Genomic DNA, 24,363 nt, shown 5'->3' on the forward strand with positions numbered 1-24,363 from the left:
ATGTGCTCTTGGGTAGTGCAGAAGTATCTGTGTTATGAAAAGCAGAGGTGAGAACTGTGGTGAGAAGTCAGGGTTTCCTCTGAAGGTTTTCTATTGGTTAGATTTAAAGTAACATCCTTTAATCTTCCTAAGATGCCCCAGGGGAGCCTCCTGAAAACATCTGCTGGATTTGAGGGGTCAGGGAGTACCTCCCTCATCCCCTCAGTATATGTGTTTGGTTTGGGATTTGTCAGTCTGGGAAGCTGAGGGCTCCGGGCAGCTCAGGCCTGGCAGATTTCCCCCACCTGCCTAAAACTCAGCCCAGGGAGACAGAGGACCCTCCCCAGCCCAATTCTGCACCTTCACTTTCCAGCCCCTGGAGCTGTGGCCTTTATTTCAAGTCCTGGTCCCCCGGGGCTGCATGGGGAATGAGGACAGCTGATAAGCCTGACATTATTGACTTTATGGGGAGTATTCAGTGAATTTACTTTCTGCAAGAAGGCTGCACTCTTATCTGCTGCCCACAGAGCATCTAAATCCTCATCTAGGGGACCCGTTGATGAATCATGTCTCTTATACAAAGAGCAGAGAATGTAAAGTGGAAAAGGGGAGTCACACCCCACCCCTTTCTTTTCTCCAGTACCTGGTTCTGCCCACCCTCACCACCCTTGCTTTCCCACTGCACTTCGGTTTATTGGCTGGAAATAGAAGCAGTCACAGCTCCAGGCCTAAAAAGTTGAGGCCAAGCCAGCCTGGTCTTGAGAGTGTCAGCAGCTGAGCACACCCAGGGCTGTGCTAATTGGTATCTAAGGGAAGAAAAGCCCACTCACTTGAGGCAGTTACGTGTCCTGGTTTTTGCTGCGACGGTCAACATTTGCTCTGGACAGAAATACCCGCCTGGCCTCAACACCAGGTGTCTTGGTGGAGAAATGTGTGTGTGTGGTGGGGGGCAGTTACCAAGGGGTACTGGGTCTGGGGAGCTGGAAAGCGAAAATTAACTGGAAGAGAGAGCCTGATGCTCAAGGGAAACTTTTCTTTCCCCCCTCTCTGAGATCTCCTTAACCCATCCAGCCCTGGGATGTTGGCTTCAATTAGTGGAAGGAAATAAATGCTTCTTAGTAGCACAGGACCCAAAGGAACTGGAAGGAGAGAGGTGAGAGCCAGGATACTGAGTTGGACAAATGAAAGAAAAATATCAAAGTACCCTTTGGAGGAAATTAGAGGCATGTGTTCATATTCCCCATCTAGTTTTTGGATAGAGTTTTCTGGTAATAAAATGATTATTTATTGAGCAACTATGATTTTATTAGATGCCTATTACCACTGTTTTAAAGCATTTACTCCTAGTCACTAACTTCATGTACATTAGTGCACTGAATCTTTACAATAATCCATGAAGTTGATATTATTTCCAGTTTACAGCTGAGAAAATTGAGACTGGGAGAAGTTAAGTAACCTGCCCGGATGGCAGCTGGTGTCAGAGCAGGAATTCAAACACCAGTCTGCCTCCAAAGCCTAATGAAAGGCCTCTCAACTTCTATACAAAACTGCTTTCCATTTGGTATTTCTCAGTACCTTTTCCCACTTAGTCCACAGCATATCAATGAGTATTTATTACTCCCATTTTATAGAAAACAGGCTCAGAAGAGTAATTTTTTTTTTTTTTGCAATTTGACCAGCTTTTTATTTCTTAAGTAAGTGGCCAGTTTAATTGAGAAAGTTACAATGCAGCAGTGAGCCTCTAGACCAATTAACAAATTCCTCTACTTAAATGCAAACCAGTAACCTCATCATTGTGCTTATCCCAGGCAAGGCACTGGGTTAGCAGACAGAAAAGAGGGGAGACAGGAAGAAAGGGCATCAGCGGGGCAGATGAACAACAGTACAGGGAACCTTTGCAAATCTGATTCCGGATTGTGGTTGGATCACTCTCCTCACCTCCACCTTCTTTATTCAAACAGGGCTCCTTACATGTGGATCCAGTTGAGGACCATCCCTGAGATTCAACGTTCGTTGACTACTTCTTAGATGGAGGATGTTTGGTAACAGGCTGTGGCAAGCTTCCAAGTAAGGATAACTTATTTACAGAGTAATATTGTTTCTCCTCCTTTGTCACTGAAAGTCACAGTGTGCTGCAGGGGGTAAAAACCCAGTGGACAGCAGGTGTGCTTCCTCCTAAATCAGTATAATTTTTTTCCTTTGTTGTTCCTATCTATGAGTGTGTACAGGGCCACGAAACCTGTGTGCCTCAGGGACTCTGGTCTAAAGATTCTAGCAGCTTTACTTTTCTGTCATGACTAGGGAATGACCTCAGGGAAGTCCCCAAATGATGATGAAACAGCCAGATCTCTCTTTCCTTAGGAGAGAAGACCAAAGCTCTCATCCCTCCCAGCGCTCGGGTAAAGACGTGGGCCACATCAGTGTATTTCTCCCTTCCACGTACCTTGGTTTCCCACATCACCCGCTTTCATCATAGAGCAGCTACTTGCTCTGTTATTTTTTTCATTCAGGGGAGGTTAGAGTAGGGGAGGCGGGAAGAGGAGGTGAGCTAATCAGTTTGCCCTGTGGGTCCTGTGAATGGAGTGACATTAACATCCATGAGAATTTATAGCCCCTGCTGGCTCTGAAAAGATGTTTGTGTAAAAATTGCTAGTAAATCAGTCAGCTGTGTTTGAAGGCTTGTTTCTTCGGGCATACATTTTAGAATTTAGGTAAATACTCAATTTATTTGGGACCTAAATTGTGGGGGAGTGATATTTTGTTTTGTCTAGGATAACACCTTGTTATATAACTTTATAATGAAAATATATAATTTCTCATATTAAATGAGAAAATTGGGTGAAATGCCTAGCGTGACACCTAGTACTTAGTGCTACATAATAGGGGTAGAGAATTCAGTGTGTGGCCGAGTGTTGGTGCTCGATGCCACCCGCTAGGTCAAGCCATCATCCTCTCTCTGTATTCCTGTCACAGCTTCCTAGTCTCCCCACATCATTTCTTGGCCCCCTCCATACAGCAGCCAGAATGTTCTTCTCATCTCCTTAAAAAACAAATTAAGCAATCACCAGAAACTCCTTCCATGGCCTTAGAAGCATTCATTTCACAGAAACAAGCTATGTGACTTCTGACGGAAAGCAGGGCAAGCTGAAGGCAGCTGTTTGGAGAAATGAGTCAGTGCTCTCTTGCATTCATTCATCAAAAGCAAGTAAACTAGAATGAGACTTGCTTTAAAGAATTCAAAATGGAGATGGGGGCTCTTTTAAAAAAAGAGGAGGGCTTCCCTGGTGGCGCAGTGGTTGAGAGTCCGCCTGCCGATGCAGGGGACACGGGTTCGTGCTCCGGTCTGGGAAGATCCCACATGCCGCGGAGCGGCTGGGCCCGTGAGCCATGGCCGCTGAGCCTGCGCGTCCGGAGCCTGTGCTCCGCAACGGGAGAGGCCACAACAGTGAGAAGCCCGCGTACTGCAAAAAAAAAGAAAAAACAAAAAAAAACAGAGGATTCAAAGGAATTTAAATTTCCCAAATAAAATGTCACAGAAAGATAAAACCTATGACCGAAAGTAACACCCACATACTGACAAATTTAGTTGTAAAAGAATTGCCACAGTTTTATTTGGAAAATGCAAATTTAAAAACAGGAGTTGTAATATCACAAAACAAAATGGAATTCATGAGAAGAAGCAAGGCAAAGAGGATCATTTTATGTTGACACAGGGCACAATTCTCTTAAGTCAATAAAACTTCCAAGAGTCTTTATGTGCAAAATGCATTGTATCTCAAGATATAAAGATTTAAAGCAAACAGTCTTGGAAAAACCAAAAGGAAGGAACAGACACAAAACAGTAGAGGGAGATTTTCATATAACTCTCTCTAACAGATCAAACAGACCCAAACTCCCATGAATATAGAGGATCAATTTAATGGAGGTATATAAAAATTTTTTTATTTTTCAAACAAAGGATATATCTCCTTTTCTATTACCTACGGATCATTTATAGAAGTTTTACCTAGAGAAACTCTTAATAAATATCCCAAAGCAAAAACAATATGGAGCACACCTTTGACCACACTGCAATAAAATTAGAAGTTAATAGCACATGGTTACCAAAAAATACAACGATAAGGAAATTTTTTAAAGTTTCAAAAAGAAAAATTAAAATAAACAACAGATGTTAGAGGCTAATGGCAAAGATACTGCAAATGGAAGTGAAGGATGACACCAGTGGTATATCAGAAGAAAATTCATAGCCTGAAATGCTTTTCTTATTAAACAAGAAAGAATGAAAATTAATAAACAATCTAAGAATGGGAGATGGAGAAAGAACAAAATAGACATAGGCAAATGAAAAAGCAGATTTAATAAAGATATGGTAGAAAGTGAAATAAGTCAGACAGAGAGAGACAAATACAGCATGATTTCGCTCATATGTGAAATATTAAACAAGCAAAAACTAAAACTTAGATGAAGAAAATGGAATAGTGGTTACCAGAGGGGAAGGGGAGGGGGCAAAATGGCTAAAAGGGGGTCAACTGTATGGTGACAGATGGAAACTAAACTTTTGGTGGTAAGCACGCTGTAGTGTATACAGAAGTTGAAATAGAATGTTGTACACAGGAAACTTACAAAGTGTTATAAACCAGTTACCTCAATTAAAAAAGATGAAACCTAGAAAGTCCAAAAAATATAAAAATAAAAATAAAGATATAGTAGAAATTAATACATTAGAAAATCAGAAAAATGGTGAACCACAGAGGTAGTTTTTTAAGATAAAAATGAAATGGACAAGCTCTGCAAAGCTAATAAAGGAGAGAGAAGTCCTAAACACATAACATGAGGAATGAGAAAGTTGATAACGTAAATACAGAGATATTTTTGAAAGCATTTGCTACCAACCAGGGTTCTTGGCCTTCCCCAATCAATGAAAATTGACTAGAGGCCAGAGAAGAAATTCAGGCAAGGCTTTATTGGGGCCCCTGTTGCAGCAGCGGGGAGCGAGAACAAACCACAGGTTCCTTTGTTTGCTTGCTCCCTGAGGGGGCGGTGAGTTTGTTCCTTATATGGGGCGAGGGCAGGGGTGTGTCCAGGGGTCGGGCCGGAGGGTGGCTTAGGTGCTTTGCCCACCCCTTAGGTGGTGGGGTTTTTTTAATTTTTTTAAAATTTTTTTAAAAATTTATTTATTTTTTATTGGGGTATAGTTGTTTTACAACATTGTGTTGATTTCTACTGTACAGCAAAGTGGAGTTCCTTGAGCTATACAGCAGGTTCTCATTATTTATCTATTTTATACATATTAGTGTGCAGAGGGCATGAGCAGTACCCTGCTTTTGCCCCAGGCTCTTCAAAAGTGGCAGTTGGGTTTTTTGGTCTCTTTGTATCTTTTGTCCCAACTGCGCATGCACACAGTTATTTTTAGTCCCAAACAGTTTCTTTGTATTTTGCTGCTGGAGGAGAGGTGTGCCCAGGTGCAAGCATTGCAGCACTGCAGCAAAGGGGCCCAGGTCCCAGCCTGTCTCACTTTGAATAACTGTATATAACACTTTATTAATGAATGTGAAAATGTCAAAGTTCATATGTCAAAGTACCAAAATTGACTTGCAAGGTAGCACACTTGAAGGAACAAAATCTATCTAGGATTTACTAGTAAATTTTATTAACTATCAAGAACCAGCTAATTCATGTGATGAATAAATTGATGGAAGCTTAACAAGGGATGGATGGAAGCGGGGCTGAATGTATGACTGGATAAATGGAGAAATAGATGGATGCTTTGGGGCCTGGATATGCAGAACTGGGGATTGGGAAGGGGGTTGAGAATGAGCGGGGAAGAAGGGAGTTTTAAGACTGGATGGAGCTGACGTTTGACCTCCAGCCAAAATGACTTTGGTCCACAACCACCTGGGCTCACAGGAGTCCCTTCTGAAAACCTCAGGTTCGTCTTTTCTGAAGCTAACAGCCCCAGCACACAGGACTAGAGATCCAGCATTCACAGGCTAATCCAGACAGATCAATTAAGACAGCAGAGCCAGAGAGGCTGACAATGCCCCAGCCCTCCTAGGGACCTGCTCTTCTCTCCCCAACCCTCTCATCCCTCCCCAGGAGCCCGCAGGTGCAGTCTCTCCAGGGGGCGGTGAGAGCCATGAATAGTAAGGGTTTTAGCTCAAGCACACAGAGGCGTTTAGCTGCCCAAACCTAATCCCCCAATAATCGGATTATGTAAATTCCTACTTCAGCCCCTTCCCCTGCAAGACCTCACCCCTAAACTCTCCACACTGGGAGACCAGGATGGGAGAGGGCCCATCACGCTGAAGCATCACTGCTAGTGGAATGCTGCACCAAGACGGTTTCCTCCATTTCAAAAATTATAAAACCAACAATAACATGGAAGAAACTTCAGAGAAGAAAACAAATGTTGACCCTGGTTGCACTGTGCCAACACATCTGTGCTCCCTTCTCCACAGTCCTCATCTTTCCCCTCGTCCTGTCTCTCAGTCCTCGTGCACTTGTACACAGATCCTATTTTACACTTACTGTTGCTTACCTTAGCCTCACACATTTCCAGTCTTGCTCCCTAGTTGCTACACTTCTCTTTTACAACTGTAGAACGTGCCATTAAGAATATATTACCCCGCAGGCTTCTGGCTGAGAGGAAGGGTAATGTAGGTTCTTGGTTTAAATTCCAACATGCCCTCTATCAGGATTGAGGTATAACAGGTAGGGTGGGAGACCTGGGCACCATGAGGCAGCAGTTCCCCTCAGTGGCACACAGAGACAGACGGCAGAAAGGACAAATCAGGGCTGCTCACTGCAAATATTAGAGTATGTTCCCAAAGGCCCCTTTTGTGCCTATGCATAATTGACCCATTCATTCTCTCCAACCCACCCTCTAATCCATCCACTGACTGCCACCAGAATGAGGCTTGGAAATGTAAATCAAAACATATCACTCCCATGTTCAAGGCACACAGTTGCCTTCATATGGACTGCCCTCTCCTCCACTCATACGTGTGTACTTCCTGTCCAGCATTTCCCACTTTTGCACCCAGGTGATCAGGGACCCTGCCTTGGATTCTGTGCTTTAGATGGACCTGCTCTGGTCCTCCTCCAGTGCCCACCAGGTGCCCATTTCCCACATTCTAGACCACACCTAGGGTATCAGGGACCCCTGAATTTATACCACACTGTGTATATCCAGAACCCCTGCATTTCTGCTCAAATGGCCCTGAGTCTATTTTCAGAACCTTCACAGGGCTCTTCCTTAGGTCCGTGTGGGCTAGGATTCCACGTCATATACACAAGAACCTTCACAGAGAAGGGGATGGGAAAAGAATGGGCATGGGGATGGGTCAGGAGTCTCCATTTGTACCCTTGTCCTGAGCCCCACATATGTCAGAGGCAGCCCTGCCTCAAGGCCTAGTTTAAATGGTATCCCTCCCACGAGCAATTGCTGATCCTCCAGCTAGAATCTTTGCCTCCTTAACTCCAATTTCATACTCTCTGGCACTCAGGACTGTCTGTCTTGTATTTAGTCATTTTTGTCATGTCCTCTTCCTCCCAAAGACTGTGAACTCCTTAAAGGCAGATACAGAATTTTCTTCACTTTCCTGCCCTCTGAGAACTAGCAGTTTATGCAACAGCTTTTTTATTTATAATAAGAACTGTATGCCTTTTTTTTGAGGAGGGGGACAAACAACCCCCAAATCTCAGTGGCTTACAACAGCAAAGATTTATTCCTCAATCATGTGATGTGAAGGCTGTGGTTGGCTATGGGTTTGCTTTATGGCTTCCAGGCTGAGAGCAACCCCAAACATTACTTTCTCATGACTAAGCCCAACCAGCAATCACTCTTTTTTTTTTTTTTTTTTGCGGTAGGCGGGCCTCTCACTGTTGTGGCCTCTCCCGCTGCGGAGCACAGGCTCCGGACGCGCAGGCTCAGCGGCCATGGCTCACGGGCCTAGCCGCTGCGCGGCATGTGGGATCCTCCCAGACCGGGGCACGAACCCGTGTCCCCTGCGGACTCTCAACCACTGCGCCACCAGGGAAGCCCAATCACTCTTTTTTTTAAAACATCTTTTTAGAGTATAATTGCTTTACAATATTGTATTAGTTTCTGCTGTATAACAAAGTGAATCAGCTATATGTATTCATATATCCCCATATCCCCTCCCTCTTGCATCTCCCTCCCTCCCACCCTCCCTATCCCACCCCTCTAGGTGGTCACAGAGCACTGAGCTGATCTCCCTGTGCTATGCGGCTGTGGCTGCTTCCCACTAGCTATCTACTTTACATTTGGCTGTTAGAGCTTCTGTTCTATCACCACCATGTCATGTTTGCTCACATTCCATTGGCTGATGCAAGTCACATGGCCAAGCCTGGAAGGGAGTGAGGAATTGCTCTCCCTTCACCTACAGGGAGGCATTGCCAGTCACATGACAATGGGAGGGGCTATATAATCCTCTCACAAGGAAGGGAGCCAGTAGTTGTAACAATAATACAATTTACCACAGTAAAATTTATAGTAGTCTGACTGTGTACTAGGTACAGTGCTAAGTTTTACAGATGAGGAAATTGAGGTAGGGAGAAGTTACATGATTTACCTAGGGTCACATAAATGGGTACATCAGGGATTTCAACCTGGGTAATGCAAATCCAGAGTCCTTTGCTCTTATCCACTAAGCTTTAATGCATTTGTGAATTTATTGTGCCAAATCCTATGCTGGTACCTTCAGAGAGTGTGATGCCTAGAATTTTATTACTTACCCATTCATTTATCAACCAACATTTGAAGAATGCCTGTTCACTGGGTTTGAGGAGGAGACAGACAAGATAAATGGGTAAAATATTACTAAATGGGGGTGAGTGCTAAGGAGAAGAATAAAGCAGGGCAGGAGGATGGAGAGTCCTGTGTGTGTGAACGTGCAATTTTAGATATTGTGGTCAGAGAATCCTCATTGAGAAGGTGACATTTGAGCAAAGACCTGAAGAATGTCAGCTCCTTGAGGGCAGAATTTGTGTCTGTTTTGTCTGAAGTTGTATCCCCAGTGCCTATAACAGGCACTGGCCCATAGCAGACACTCAAAAATAATTTCTGAATGAATGAAAGGAGGTGAGGGAAGGAACTATTTGGATAACTTGGGGGGGAAGAGTATTTCAGGCCGTAGAAACAGACAGTGCAAAGGCCCTGAGACAGGAGGGTGCCTGGAGTGTTCCAGAGCTGAGTACACCCCGGGGAGAGAAGGAACACACGGGGTCAGGTAAAATCTGGGAGCCATTGTTAAGACTTCAGCTTAACTCTGAGTGAAATGGGGAGCCAGAGGAAGGCTTTGAGTGAGAAGTGACAGGAACCTGACTTGGGTTTTCATAGGATCACTCTGGGTGATGTTGGAGAATGGACAGAAAGAGGAAAGTACAGAATCAGGAAGACCAATGAGGAGGCCCTGAAATACCAAGTCCCCGGGGCACTCTGGAAGCTGGGATGAATAAATCTGGGGGATCTGTCCAGTGCAGTGATTGTTAAATTTCTTTGTGCATCTTCATCTGCTGGGATACTTAGTAAAAACGCAGATTTCGAACCCCATCCCCAGAAAACCTGATCTGGTGGTCTAGGTTGTGGGTATTGAGATCTGCCTCCCCTCACCCATGATTCTGAAGCAAGTGGTTCTTGAACTACAGTTGGAGACTTACTGGGCCTTAAGTGATTGACATCTGATGAGTTAACCACGTGGCATGGACTTTCCGAGGTTTGTAGGCGTGGAAGAGGGTGGGTAGGTCACACGCCCGGCTTTGCTGTGGCCGGGTAGGTGGCAAGACCCCTCCCGTCCCCAAGCCTTAGGCAAAGCAGGGTTCTCCTTCCGCCTCTGCTCTGTTTCTAGAACACAGGGAGGCTGGTCCTGGGAAGCGGGCGCGCGGTGGGGGAAGGGGGGAGGGAGGGACCTGCGGAGTCCGGGTCAGAAAGGGGCCCCGTGGGTCCCCGAGACAAAGGGCGGTGTCCTATAAAGGCGGTAGCGGAGGCGCGGCGCCCAGGCGAGGGCGACAACTACGGCGCGGATCTTGGAGAGGAGGTGCGTGGACTCCGAGAGGGACGTGGGCACTGCCGGGGCTTGTGGGCCAGGGGGTCTCCGGCGCAGCTCCCCGAGTCCGAGCCGCACTCGCTGCGGAGGGCAGGGGTGTGGAGTTGACTTGGTGGCAGCCACCAAGGCGACTCGGTGAGAGAACCTGGGGGCTTTTCGCGGAGCAGGGGCGGTGGTGCGGCTCCGGGGGAGCCTGGCGGGTCCTCTAGCGCGTGTTGGTGGGGCTGCTGCGCCTTGGTGTCCGATGCCCGGGCACCCCTGGATGTGTCTCCGAGGGCCGCTTAGGCAGCTTCTGCGTCGGGATGAGCGACTCCTGGACACCTGGCAGGTGCGAAACTTTAGCCGAGTTGCTTTCCCGGACGCCTGAACTTCGTCGCAAGGCAGGCGCTGCCGGCGAAGGGGAGCAAAAGTTATACAAAGAAAAAGGGAAAAGCCGGGAATGAAGCGGTCAAGGGCAGCAGGTTGGGCGGGGTGGGCGGTGAGGCGCGGGTGTTGAGCGCGTTTTGGAACAGGTGGCGCTCCCAGTGCGCCGGGAGCGCAGCCAAAGACCCGCATTCATAGCAAATGTACTTATTTAGAAGAGTTGTCTAGTGAGAAAAGTAATTGCATAATAGTATGTATTCTGATTTTTAAAGGATACATATATCTTATATAAAATATATATGTGTGTGTGTGTATATATACATATACATATATTATATATACACACACTAAACTGGCTACTGCTGGGGAATGAGTTTAAATAGGTAGATGGATAAGGATGGTCTTTTATTTTTTGCTTTATCACTTGTGTACTGCTTGATTTTTTTTTTTCCTTAAGGTATCATGTGTTATTTCTATAGTAGCTTCAAAAGGCAAAGCTGTGCCTAGTGCTGGAGGTTAGGCACCTTCCCCTAACGAAATTGTATAAACCACCCTTCACCGCCCTCTTTCTGGACAGTGTTTCCTCTTACTTTTAAAAGAAAGATGAAAGAGACAAATACACAGGACCAAAGGCCAGAAAGAGAAGTTTAAAGTTTTATGAAAAAAGAGCAGTGTGAGTCTGAATGCCTGGGACAGGCCACCACAGGAATGTTAGCTGTACTTCTGTGCTGCAGCCTTTCTAGTTGACCTGGGCTCTGTGTCCAGGAAACACCCACACAAAAGCAGCACCTTTTCTGGGGCATAATTGTTCTTTTCTCCAGTAACCTGTTACCTTCTGTGGTGACAGTAGAAGTAGAAGTTTGTGCACACCTATATTCCTATTCAGTTTACCGTGACATTCCTCCTATCCAGGCATTCTTAGCCTGCGACCCATGACACACACCCACTCGGGTGTGTGGATAGAATTCAGACGTTCTATATATTTAGGTGGGAAAAAATTACTTTATGTCTACTGACCTTTAGTTTAAACTTAGCATTTCCTTTATTTACGAATGTGAGTAATAAACTACTTCGGCACTAGTAGTGCTGATGACTTTGTCACCAATAAAAATCATGCTTTCAACTCATGCTGCAGATCTTCTGAAAAAATCATTTAAATATCACTACTTAGAAATGATGATAACAAATCTAATGTGTTAAGAGGGAAGCACAGGTATTACTGTCTTGCTTTTTAGAATTACTTTAATACCTATGAAGTATAATTGGTTATTTTATGTGTCTATTTTAATTCATACATTTAAAACTCTTATTCTGAGAAGGGAACCAAAGGCTTTTTCCTTTATGTATTTGAAATCATTGTTCTGAGATGAAATCCGTCCCTAGGCTTCCCCAGACTGCCAAAAAGGTCCATGGCACAAAAAAGGTTATGGACCCTGACTCAGCAGGAGTCAATGGTGACATAGATGCATAAATACTCAGGCTTGGGACACAGGCTCTGCCACACAGGGATGTGTGACTTGGGACAAAAAAACTTCACGCCTGTTTCAACATCTGTCAGATGTTCTCTGATTCTGTGGCATCTGGGGTACTTTTTAAGTTCTTAAATTACTCTGAATCAAGATTAGCAGCCACCAGTCCTTGCAACAGGAAAAACACTAAATGCCATTTTCCTTTGATTTAATAAGTTCTTAGCAATTTTCCAGTGACCTCTACTTTGAGTTTTTCCAGCTTGTTAAATCACTGATTTCTATTTCCCCCTGTGGAGAAGGAGAGTAACACACTTGAGGATAAGTCAACAAGTAATTATTAAGCACGTCCTAGGATGGCAAGGCTACGTTTCAGAAGCCTTCTCCTCTCCCCATTTCCTCTGTCTGCTTCTCACAATAGGATGGAGCCCTCTCAGAAGAGAACACCAGTTAGTTTATCCTGCCTAATCTTTTCTTCCCAGCTTGAAAAAGACCCCCCCATGGGACTAGTGAATGAGCTAAAGCCTCTTTTGACAAGAGAAGCTTAAAAGTGACTTTGCTTCCACAGTCCTGGCTGCAAAGCAACCAGCCTTGGTGTGAGCAAAACTGAATAGTTTTTTAAATCCCCTTGATTTAGGTTCAAACTTTCATATTTTAGGTATAGTTGGATACAGGTCTGACAAAGCTCATATTTTCATTGTAGATCCAAAGGCTAGGTTATTTAGAAATAACTTAGGTAGATAAAAGGCAAGGGCAGGGCATTGTGGCATTTCAGCATAGAAAGAGGCCTTGGGGATCAACCCCGTTCAGTTTGGAAGCCCCCTAGAATGCCTGAGTTCGGTGCTGTTTCTCTGCTCCTACAGCCCCTGTGCTTCCCTCTCTGTGTCACAGGGCAGTGGGCTCCTCAGTGTCCAGCAGTGAGCACAGTGTCTGGCACGTAGAGTCAGTAAGTGTTGATAGTAAAGCTTAGAGTGCAGGTGACTGTCTTGGATCATGGGTCCAACTAAGAGTGTCTCCACAGAGAGAGGAAATAGACTTAAGCGGCTGATGGAGGGAGCCTGAGGCCAGCAGGTGAACTTGAGCCGCCATGATTCTGCTCACCACTGGCTTCTCAGCACAGCACTGGCCTCTCCAACCCAGGCACAAGCAGGAAAGGCAACAAGAACCTGCGTGGGGAAATGTCCTGGGGGGCATATATCCTTGTAGCTTATTTTATACATAATAGTTTGTACCTCTTAATCCCCTAGATACTGCTTCCTTCTCAAACATAGTTTTGCTAGGTCTCAGAACTCCTGTTTGGAGAGTAGAGCAGTGTTCTCAGCATTGGGTACATGCGGAGATCACACAGGGGTGCACTGCTGGGATCTCACTTCAAGAAAAAACTTGCAGTTCAGCTGCAGAGAGTGCAGTTAGCTGACAGCCTTCAGTGGCAGTGCCCTCAGGATGGGGCCTCCGTTCTTCCGGCAGCCCCCAGCCTATGAGTGAGCGTGGCAGCGCTGCCAGGATCTGGTGATTTCTGCCCAGTGGGGTCTCCTCTACAGTCACTCTTTGCCCTAGAGTTCCCTGTTGGGTTGACTGCCATTTTTCCAGGTCTGCATCACAACCCACCCTTTTGTACCATATGTGCCAATTTTTAACCCTCCAACTCCTTCCTGCAACGTGGGCTGTTAACACAAAGAACAGGTGTGGAAGGAAACTGGCACTTTGAGAGGCACCTACCAAGTGCCTGACATTCTACATGGTGCTTTATATAACTTTTCTCAGATATTTGGGATGTTTACCTACGAACTCATATCCTCAGGAAAGCCCAAATAAAACTAGGAGATTGGGATTGACATATATACACTAATATGTATAAAATAGAAAACTAATAAGAACCTGCTGTATAAAAACATAAATAGAATAAAATTCAAAAAAAGAAATAGAGAAAAGGTAGATCTTAGGGAAAAGTTCAATGGCGTTGACCCAATCATTTTGGTCTTGACATGGTTCTTTTACACCTTTCTCTAGTCAGCAAGTGTAGCTCTGGACGTGGCCCTTGGTGTGTGGGACCTTCTGCTATGATTTTTAAGTGCTTATGTATGTGCCGCCTCCTCCACCAGACCATCCAATAAGCTCCTTGAGCACCAGTACCCAGTCCAACCATGTCCACAAACCCATGGAACAGAACAGGTCTACAGGAAGGGTTAAAATAAAGCAACAAAGGCAGCGAGAGCCAAGAGATTACAGTAGATTTGGTTACAGGAAAACAAGATATCACCCCCACCCCAGGAATATTCAGTACCTCACAAGTCATTTTTATTTATAAATATATTTATTATTTTGTTGTATTTATTCTCCAGCACTTTTATAGCCATTACTATGTGTCAGGCACTGTTATAGTGATTTACAAATATCAACTTATTTAATTCTCCTAATAGCCTTTGTCTTCCACCAGTGGCTGTGGGCATGGGGGGCTCTGGGATGGCCTGGAAGCCTTTATAGGAATGAAAAGGAGGATTTGATCTGCTCTTTAAAGAATGTGTAGAAATAGGCAAGAAGACAGCGAGGAGGGAATTCAAGGGACAGAAGATGGCATGTGTGAAGGTGTGGAGTTAGGAATATTTACTACTCTTTGGGGGCACAGGAAGGGGTTGCTGAGACTGGAGCAGGCGGCAAACTGATAGCCATGAACCAAGAGCACCAAACGTTGGGTGCTGGGCTGTGGCTCGTTTGCTGATGCGTCATAAAGGTTCCCATTAATGTAGGTTAATCCAAGCCACCTGAATAAAGGGGCCCATGCCTCTAAAAGTTAAAAAGGGCACAATTAAGAATTAGCAATATGCGATAATAATCACCTCTCCCAGGGTTGGAAAGGTCATCCAAATCCAACCTTGGAGAGCCTGGGTATCTTCCGCAGCATCCACGCCAAATCGTCACCCCCCACCACCACCCCTTTTCTTCTTTGTCACGCTAAACAACCCCACTTCTGCTCCTCACAGAGCCGGGTTTCAAGGCTCTTCATCACCCTGTTCATCCTCCTCTAAATGTGGTCCAGTCTAGATATTTTAGCTCTTACACAGCGGGCCCAATCCTGCAGATGAGGTCGGCCGGCTAAGAGGAGACTTGTGCTGTCACCTTCTTCACTCCAAATATTATCTCGTTAATGAAACCTAGGATCTCAGCACCCCCCTTTTTAAAGAATCTATATTCAACTCTCTATTAGCAAATATATGTTTTATTCACACACGTACTCAATCCTACACTGTGCCTGATTCTGAACAATTAGGAAGAGTTGGTTATAAAAGTAGTAATAAGGGTATTAAGATAAAACCACCTTTTAACTGGAGGCTTCAAAACACCCAGGGAGAGAAACGCTGAAGGAAGGTGTTCTTATCCTGCCCTTTCTTCTACCATGTTTTCTTCCATTGTCAAAGGAAGATTCAGAGCACCTGGAAATGAGGCAGTGCATTTCCTAAGATCTGAGTGGAGAAGATTAACATCTCAAGTTCCTGGCAGGACATGTGCTATCCAGCAGGCCTCTGACAAGGTATTGGCCCTCAGGGCCCTTTCTCTTTCTCATCTCAGGAACTCCAACATGACCAGAAAGATCTTCACAAACACCAGGGAGCGGTGGAGGCAGCAGAACGTCAACAGTGCCTTTGCCAAGCTGAGGAAGCTCATCCCCACTCACCCTCCGGACAAGAAGCTGAGCAAAAACGAAACGCTTCGCCTGGCGATGAGGTACATCAACTTCCTGGTGAAGGTCTTGGGGGAGCAAAGCCTACAGCAAACAGGAGTGGCTGCTCCGGGAAATATTCTGGGCCTCTTCCCCCAAGGACCCCACCTGCCGGACAGGACTCTCCTTGGTGATTACCAGGTTCCATCATCCGGCCCAAGCCACCACATTCCGTAGTGGGGCTCTGGCTGTCGTCACCCCAGGCAGCACTGGTTCAGAAGTAACTAGCTGTCGACAGCCTTTTGCATGTTCCAGAGTCAACCTGATGAATAATTTGTGAGGCATGAATTTAAGCTTCATAGGAGGTGGCTCAGGGTTGGCTTCAGGATGCTGAAAGGGACCATGAGGAACATGGCTTGGGCGTCTGTCACCCCCCACCCCCAGGGCTTCAGTCAGATCAGCCTGTCTCTGTCTATGTTATAAATCTGGGTTCTTCATAAGATGTTGTTTGAAAAAAAAAAAAAAAAAGACCCTTAGGTTAAAAACTGGTTTGAAAATCACTGTTTTACTCCGTATGTTTTCAGTTATAAGAAAGTTTTCTCAAAATGGATCTCAGATGGATGAGTAGAAAATGCTTCCCTCCAAACATATTTTAAAGTTTGTTTTGAAAAATGAGGCATATTTGATCAAGGGTGAACAATGTAAGACAAATGAAAAGATAGCCCTTGCAGAAGCCAACCTGGAGACTTGCAGGAACATCTGTGAAGAAAAGACCCTCCTGACATGCGAGGACCACAGGAAGGCAGCAGATACCTGTGGAAGAGCTCTGCATCCTTTATCTCCATGGACGTGTGAGGTGTCACTTGCATAGGGCTGTGTATGTATATGTTATCTCTAAAGCCAAATGATGGATTATACCTGGGAGAGGAAAGGACTTGATAATTTACAAGAGTTCATAGTTTTCTTATGAAAAACAGCTAGCTAAAATAGGTTTTCTAACCCCTTAGTTTCACATGTCAGGTATCAAAACTTTTAATTTAGCCCGAGTTTCTGCTGACTTAAGACCTGTAACATTCAAATATAATGATGAAAATCTAAATATTACCATTTAACAGAGAGCTTAACAAAAGATTTAGAGTAGACAATAGGAATGTTAATACCAGACTCTAATGAATTAATGAACATGTGATTTGTTTTCCCTGCTATGGAGCATTAGCTGAATCTTAGGCTGGGAGAGGTGGTACCCACAATGAGTGAAACAGCGTGGATCTGGCAGAACTCACCACCTTGTGCCACCCTGATGATGCTTAGATTCAAAAATGAATCCCATAGTTGAGCCCAGAATACAAATAATGTCATTTGATTGTCTCTGGGACATTTTATTTCCCCAAAGTTCTTGGTGGTACATTGGTTTTAAAACCATCTGAACTACAGGTAGGAAATAGATGGATTTGAGATCATGCGTACACAATAGAGGAATTTAAATTTTTTGCCACTCTAGAAAGAAGGTATTTGATTTATGAAAGGCTGAAATGAGCCTCTTTGGTTTGGTAATTAGAAGAAATCTGGATGAGGTGCCCTCAAAATCTCATTCTCCCAAAATAGCAAGGTCATAATGTCTTTAAACTCTACACGGCGTTGACACTTGTAGAACAACACATTTATCAGAAACAATGCATTTTCCGTGTAGGTCCTTTCTTTAAACTGCATTCAATAAATGTCCCCACAGACCCAGAATAGTCCTGGGAAACACATAAGCACAGAGACCAGGGGATTTCCCCGAATTTACATTTCTTTCTCATGAGCTTATGTGGACTTAAATTTGTCCCCAAACTACCAGGTGATAGTACATCTCAAAGCTTTGATGACAGTTTGTCAATTGAGTAATATTGCTTATTCTCTCATCTGGCATTAACTCAAAGTAACACTTTTGACAGCATTTTTATATTAGCCTCATGTTGCTGAGGAAGGCAGAGAAGACCTCTTTACCTGAACACGGGATTTTACTGCTCTTCTCAGAATGAGTGCACTTCTCTGCTGCTGGGGCCATGTCTGTTGTGCACAGAGGGCCTTTCCACTGAAAAGTAACCAAGTACCGCCAAAAAGTTGTGAGGAGATTGAGTATCATTAAACTAAATGAGGGAACAGTTATTTGAAGAAACCCTATAGGAAATTCCTACGATAAATGAATAAACTTCTAAAATATTACTTAATGTAATTCATCTCTTAAATGATTTCTTTTGCAAGTTGGATTTTGGCCTATCAAGTTGTGTTAGGTTAAAGTGACTGTCAAAAGGAATTGTAGTTATATGGACCAAAACCTTGGCAAGGTATCTGTGAGACTGGAAGCTAATTCTAAAATCACTCCACAGCCTTCCTTGGTGTCCTGTACTTACAGCTTGGTGATTGCAGTAGTAAGAATTTATGGTTCAAATGAATTCTAGTTCACTGATGGTACATCTCTTTATGGACCATTTGAACCCAAAATAAAACTTCAGACAGATTATATCATTTATGCTACTCTGTTACTTGAAAACAAGTGTTTGTTCCGCTATGGGCACCACTGGAAACTTCCGGAAGCCAAGTATAAACAGGCCCATTTATTTATACAGATCATTAGACTGGCTAATTCTACTCCTCCTTTTACAGAGGAGAAAACAGTCCAGAGGGCTTTGAAGTAACTTTCCAGAGGTCACATGGACAGTTAATGCAGCCCAGGACATAGTGTGAGATCTTCTGAGCCAGCACGTCCAGCCTTTCTACAGCCCTGTTCAGCCACTAAGGATTTTAGGATTGAAAATGGCCAAGCACCTCATTATTAGGCTCATCTCTTTTCAATAGTGTTCAGTGATCTTCATATGCCTTTTAATTGAAATTGAATTATTGTGCTTTGTAGAATGTGATTAGAGGTACCAACCAAAGATTTTATTTGGTGATGTGTTTTGTGAGTTTGTAATCATTGATTCTAAATTGCTATTTAACTATTAATTTATTGAAAATAAATTATTTAAGAAAAGAAATTGTTTTTTTTTTTTAGAAAATATTTCACAAATTTACTAAGCACATCCACCCATTCTGTCCATCCTTTGAACCCCACTCCCCCTGTTATCTTGAGTCTAAAAAAAAAATCTAGGGCTTCCCTGGTGGTGCAGTGGTTAAGAATCTGCCTGCCAATGCAAGGGACACGGGTTCGAGCCCTGGCCCGGGAAGATCCCACATGCCATGGAGCAACTAAGCCCGTGCACCACAACTACTGAGCCTGAGCTCTAGAGCCCACAAGCCACAACTACTGAGTCCACGTGCCACAACTACTGAAGCCTGTGCACCACAACAAGAGAAGCCACCACAATGAGAAGCCTGTGCACTGCAACGGAGAGTAGCCCTGACTCACCGCAACTAGAGAAAGCCCGTGCACAGCAACGAAGACCCAACACAGCCAAAAATAGATAAATAAATAAATTTATTTTTTAAAAAAATCTAGCATCCCCTAATTAGTCCCTCTCTTCGCTTCCTCCTTCACACAGCTTCCTAACTGTCCTTCTCAAATCACAGCTATGGTCAGGTCGTCCCCTGCTATCAAACCTTTAGTGTCTTGTCCACCAATCTGAGACAGATGCCATACCCCAGCAAACCAAGCCCTCTGCAGCCTGGCTCAATGTACTATTCCCTTTACCTTCCACAATTGCCTAAATATTTTATACATGCCAATGAAACCACTTCACTTGGTGGTCCAACAGGCCAAACTCTAATACCTCTGACTTTACTCTTGTGAGTCCATCTGCTTACACTAAATTCCACTTGCTAAAATCCTTCATGACTGATCTTAAATACCACTCCTTCAGGAAGCTTGACTCATCTTAAACACCACCTTACATGAAGTCCTCCTAGATTTCCACCATTCAGTCTAATTTCTCCTTTTGTAGAATCCTCTTATATGCTTCAAGACCCTTACTTCCTCTCCCCTGTGTTATATACATCTTGTGCATATTCTGTCCCCAGCAACAAGTTAAGATCTCCTTGAGGGCAGTGACAGTTTATAACATTGAGTCTTCACAACATCCCTGCCAGTGACCTCACTTTTAAAATGAGAAAACTATACCAAGACTAGCTCCATTAAGAATACTCCTCTAGCCTCCCCTGAGAGACGACACTGAAATGCAACTTGAACAGGCTGAATTTTCCTGAGAAATCCCAAGTCTAAAGCTCTTCTTTTTTTTTTTTTAATTTTTATTGGAGTATAGTTGATTTACAATGTTGTGTTAGTTTCAGGTGTACAGCAAAGTGAATCAGTTATACGTATACATATATCCACTCTTTTTTAGGTTCTTTTCCCATCTGGGCCATTACAGAGCATTGAGTAGAGTTCCCTGTGCTATACAGTAGGTCCTCATCAGTTATTTATTTTGTATATAGTAGTGTGTATGTGTCTATCCCTAAAGCTCTTCTTAAAAGTTTGTTTCTCAAAATATCCATTCTAGCTCCATTAAGAATACTCCTCTAGCCTCCCCTGAAAGACGACACTGAAATGCGACTTGAACAGGCTGAATTTTCCTGAGAAATCCCAAGTCTAAAGCTCTTCTTCTTTTTTTTTAAATTTTTATTGGAGTATAGTTGATTTACAATGTTGTGTTAGTTTCAGGTGTACAGCAAAGTGAATCAGTTATATGTATACATATATCCACTCTTTTTAAGATTCTTTTCCCATCTGGGCCATTACAGAGCATTGAGTAGAGTTCCCTGTGCTATACAGTAGGTCCTCATCAGTTATTTATTTTGTATATAGTCGTGTGTATGTGTCTATCCCTAAAGCTCTTCTTAAAAGTTTGTTTCTCAAAATATCCATTCACCAAGTCCCTTGCAGCACCTGCCTTATGAGGTTTCACCAGCTAAGAATGGCTTGAGATGACCCAAATATGTATAAGTTACGCACAACAGGCTTTGTCCTTAAAAGGCCAAAGGATGAAAGAGGTCAGGAGAATGGACAGCTTAACTGCTGACCTGCAGGCCAAAGGTTAGCTAAAAGTCATATCCTTAAATAAAAAGGTCAAAGATAAGGAGGGAATCTAAAAGCTCAATGGCAATGCAAAGTGGGGGATTTAAAGTGGCAGGTGTTAGGAAGGAATGTCAAGGGGAGAGTGTGGTTCAGGATTATAAGAAGCCGGGGCATGGGCTCCTAAACACACCCTCCCTTCTATGACTATTGGAGTTTACTATAAACAGGGAAATTTCTGTTCTATTTTCTCTTTATTGCTAATGACCTATCATTAGCCTTAAAAACCACTAGGTTTAAAAGATTTTTAATCTAGATTTTAAAAAGCACTAGATTTTTACATAAACCTTAGGTTGGTAATCTACCAAATAATGTTTACTCTGAGAATTTAATTTCCAGAGCTCAAGGGGGTAGTCGAATGAGGCAAGCTATAGACTTGCCTTTTCTGGATAATTTTAAAAATCAGGGTTATCCAGTATGTTCATACACTTGGACCTAAGTAACTCTCCTTCGAGGAAGCTATCATAAAGAAATAATCAGAATTATGGTCAAAGGATTATATATATGGGTATCTATTTCAGAATTGTTTACAATACAATGTAAGTAAAAATAAAGTAAATTTATGGTAATAAAAGTCAGAGCCAAGATTTGCTGAGTGCTTATGATATGCCAGGCACTGTGACAAGAGCTTCCTGCATATCAGCTCACCTAATCTTCATAACAATATTATATTGCTAATATTATATCAATTATATGTATTGTTCTCACTTCACAGATGATGAAACTGAAATTTAGGAGATTTTTTTTTTAAGGGTGAATTAAAAAAAATTTTTTTAAATTTTATATTGGAGTATATTTTATTAATAATGTTCTGTTAGTTTCAGGTGTACAGCAAAGTGATTCAGTTATACATGGACATGTATCTATTCTTTTTCAAATTCTTCTCCCATTTAGGTTATTACAGAGTATTGAGTAGAGTTCCCTGTGCTATACAGTAGGTCCTTGTTGGTTATCTATTTTAAATATAGCAGTATTTACATGTCAATCCCAAACTCCCAATCTATCCTTTCCTGCTCCCCCCTTCCCCCCGGTAACCATAAGTTCCTTCTCCAAGTCTGTGAGTCTGTTTCTGTTTTGTAAATAAGTTCATTTGTATCATTTTTTTTAAGATTCCACATATAAGCAATATCATATGATATTTGTCTTTGTCTGGCTTACTTCACTTAACATGATCATCTCTGTGTCCATCCATGTTGCTGCAAATGGCATTATTTTATTCTTTTTAATGGCTGAGTAATATTCCATTGTATATATGTACCACATCTCCTTTATCCATTTATCTGTTGATGGACATTTAGGTTGCTTCCATGTCTTGGCTATTGTAAACAGTGCTGCAGTGAACATTGGGGTGCATGTATCCTCTCAAACCGTGTTTTTCTCAGAATGTATGCCCAGGAGTGGGATTGCTGGGTCATATGGTAGCTCTATTTTTAGTTTCTTAAGGAACCTCCATGCTGTTCTACATAGTGGCTATACCAATTTACATTCCCATCAACAGAGTAGGAGTGTTCCCTTTTCTCCACACCCTCTCCAGCACTTATTTTTTTGTAGATTTTTTGATGATGGCCATTCTGACTGGTGTGAGGTGATATCTCATTGCAATTTTGATTTGCATTTCTCTAATAATTAACAATGTGGAGCACTTTTTAATGTGCCTGTTGGCCATCTGTATGCCTTCTTTGGAGAAATGTCTATTTAGGTCTTCTGCCCATTTTTTGATTGGGTTGTTTGTTTTTTGATTTTGAGCTACATGAGCTGTTTGTAAATTTTGGAGATTAATCTCTTGTCGGTCACATTGTTTGCAAATATTTTGTCCCATACTGTGGGTTGTCATTTTGTTTGGTTTATGGTTTCCTTTGCTGTGCTTTTGAGTTTAATTACTTCCCATTTGTTTACTTTTGTTTTTATTTCCATTACTCTAGGAGATGGCTCGGAAAAGATATTGCTGCAATTTATGTCAAAGAGTGTTCTGCCTATGTTTTCCTCTAAGAGTTTTATACTATCTGGTCTTACATTTAGGTCTTTAATCTATTTTGAGTTTATTTTTGTGTATAGTGTTAAAGAATGTTCTAATTTCATTTTTTTTACATGTAGCTGTCCAGTTTTCCCAGCAGCATTTATTGAAGAGACTGTCTTTTCTCCATTGTATAATCTTGCCTCCTTTGTAGTGGATTAATTGACCATAGGCGCATGTCTGGGCTTTCTGTCCTGTTCCGTTGATATATATATCTGTTTTTGTGCCAGTACCATACTGTTTTGATTACTGTAGCTTTGTCGTATAGTCTGAAGTCAGGGAGCCTGATTCCTACAGCTATGTTTTTCTTTCTCAAGATTGCTTTGGCTATTCAGGGTCTTTTGTGTCTCCATACAAATTCTAAGATTTTTTGTTCTGGTTCTGTGAAAAATACCATTGGTAGTTTGACAGGGATTGCATTGAATCTGTAGACTGCCTTGGGTAGTATAGTCATTTTTACAGTATTGAGTCCCCCAATCCAAGAACATGGTATATCTTTCCACCTGTTTGTGTAATCTTCGATTTCTTTATCAGCATCTTATGGTTTTTGTAGTACAAGTCTTTTGTCTCCTTAGGTAGGTTTATTCCTAGGTATTTTATTCTTTTTGATGTGATGGTAAATGGGATTGTTTCTTTAATTTCTCTTTAGGAGATTTTTTTTTTTTTTTTTTTTGGCAGTACGTGGGCCTCTCACTGTTGTGGCCTCTCCTGTTGCGGAGCACAGGCTCTGGACGCGCAGGCTCAGCGGCCATGGCTCATGGGCCCAGCCGCTCCGCGGCATGTGGGATCTTCCCAGACTGGGGCACAAACCCGCGTCCCCTGCATCGGCAGGCAGACTCCCAACCACTGAGCCACCAGGGAAGCCCAGGAGATTATTTAACTTGCCCGAGTTTCCACTGTTGGAGCCAGAATTCAACCCTTGTCATTTTTACTCAAAATCACTGCTTTACACAGACATTTTTTTTTTTTCCATCAGAGTTCTTGATTCTTTTTGAGCCTAACTACCTGAATAGACCGTCACAGACCAGACATATTATCCAATAACATTATTGGGTAAACAAACACAACTCCAAAAAACCAAGCTTCCTGTTCAGAAGCACCAGGCTGGGGGTAATAAAATAAGTCCCCGGCAGGTAGACTGTTCTATAGAGGCAGGATTGAATGTGAGCCCACAGTGCAACTGGTCTGTGCCACAGTCTGGACTTGATGGGGTGCCAACATGAGCTGGCTTCATTTTTTCTCAGTCACTGTGGCAAACTAAAGAATGTCGCTCACCATCTGGTTCTCCAAGAATGAAGTCACTAGCCACTGCAGTCACTGACCTTTAACACACCCTGAAAGGAGTTCAGAGTGGAGATCAGGAATGAGGCACTCTGTGCTTTGGTAAGAACTGGGAGAACAGGCCTTCAGATAGTTTGATATTTTCAGGAGAAAATTTTATGGACCCAATTTCTTTCATCTTATTATTTTTTCTTCCCAATTTTCAAAAGTTCTTTTCATATACAGGAGATAAACCTTTTGTCTGTGATGTGAATTACAAGTATTTCCCCCAAAATTTTCATTTGTCTTATGACTTTATTTATGGTGCTTATTTGCCATGTAATAAGAATTTTAATTTTATGTTGTGCAGTTTATCAATTTTATGGATCTGGATTTTTGAGCACAGCTAGAAAAGCCTCCTTCACTCTGAGGTTTTATCCTTCTAGGTTCTCTTTAAAATCTTGCCATGAGACCTCATCTCTGAAGTTTCTGGGGTAAGAAATGGG

General features: G+C 43.0%; 2 protein-coding genes across 3 annotated transcripts in view; both read left to right on the forward strand.

Annotated features, from left to right (window-relative positions):
* Positions 1-2,030, forward strand: part of FKTN (fukutin) — a 99,140-nt gene extending 97,110 nt beyond the window's left edge. The window contains exon 12 of one of the 2 annotated variants that reach the window (XM_081238428.1): positions 1,941-2,030. Coding sequence is in view for 1 of the 2 variants with exons in the window: in XM_081238432.1 (XP_081094558.1) it covers positions 1,941-1,966 (26 nt within the window). In the remaining variant the exon portion in view is untranslated. The remainder of the gene's footprint in view (positions 1-1,940) is intronic. The other variant, XM_081238432.1, reaches the window with a different exon arrangement.
* TAL2 (TAL bHLH transcription factor 2) lies at positions 1,981-18,471 on the forward strand. Its single transcript, XM_081238441.1, has 2 exons — positions 1,981-2,046; positions 15,419-18,471. The coding sequence occupies exons 1-2, from the start codon at positions 2,015-2,017 to the stop codon at positions 15,768-15,770; spliced, it is 384 nt and encodes a 127-aa protein (XP_081094567.1). The 5' UTR covers positions 1,981-2,014; the 3' UTR covers positions 15,771-18,471.
* Positions 18,472-24,363: the final 5,892 nt, after the last annotated feature.

The sequence above is a fragment of the Mesoplodon bidens genome, assembly GCF_964165515.1.
Source record: "Mesoplodon bidens genome assembly, chromosome: 6".
Lineage (NCBI taxonomy): Eukaryota > Metazoa > Chordata > Mammalia > Artiodactyla > Ziphiidae > Mesoplodon > Mesoplodon bidens.

Bases quoted from the DNA above. Each gene is read 5' to 3' on its own strand.
- TAL2 (XM_081238441.1), top strand. From the start codon at position 2,015: ATGTTTGGTAACAGGCTGTGGCAAGCTTCCAA. The intron at 2,047-15,418 runs GTAAGGATAACT...ATTGGCCCTCAG, and splicing joins AGGCTGTGGCAAGCTTCCAA to GGCCCTTTCTCTTTCTCATC.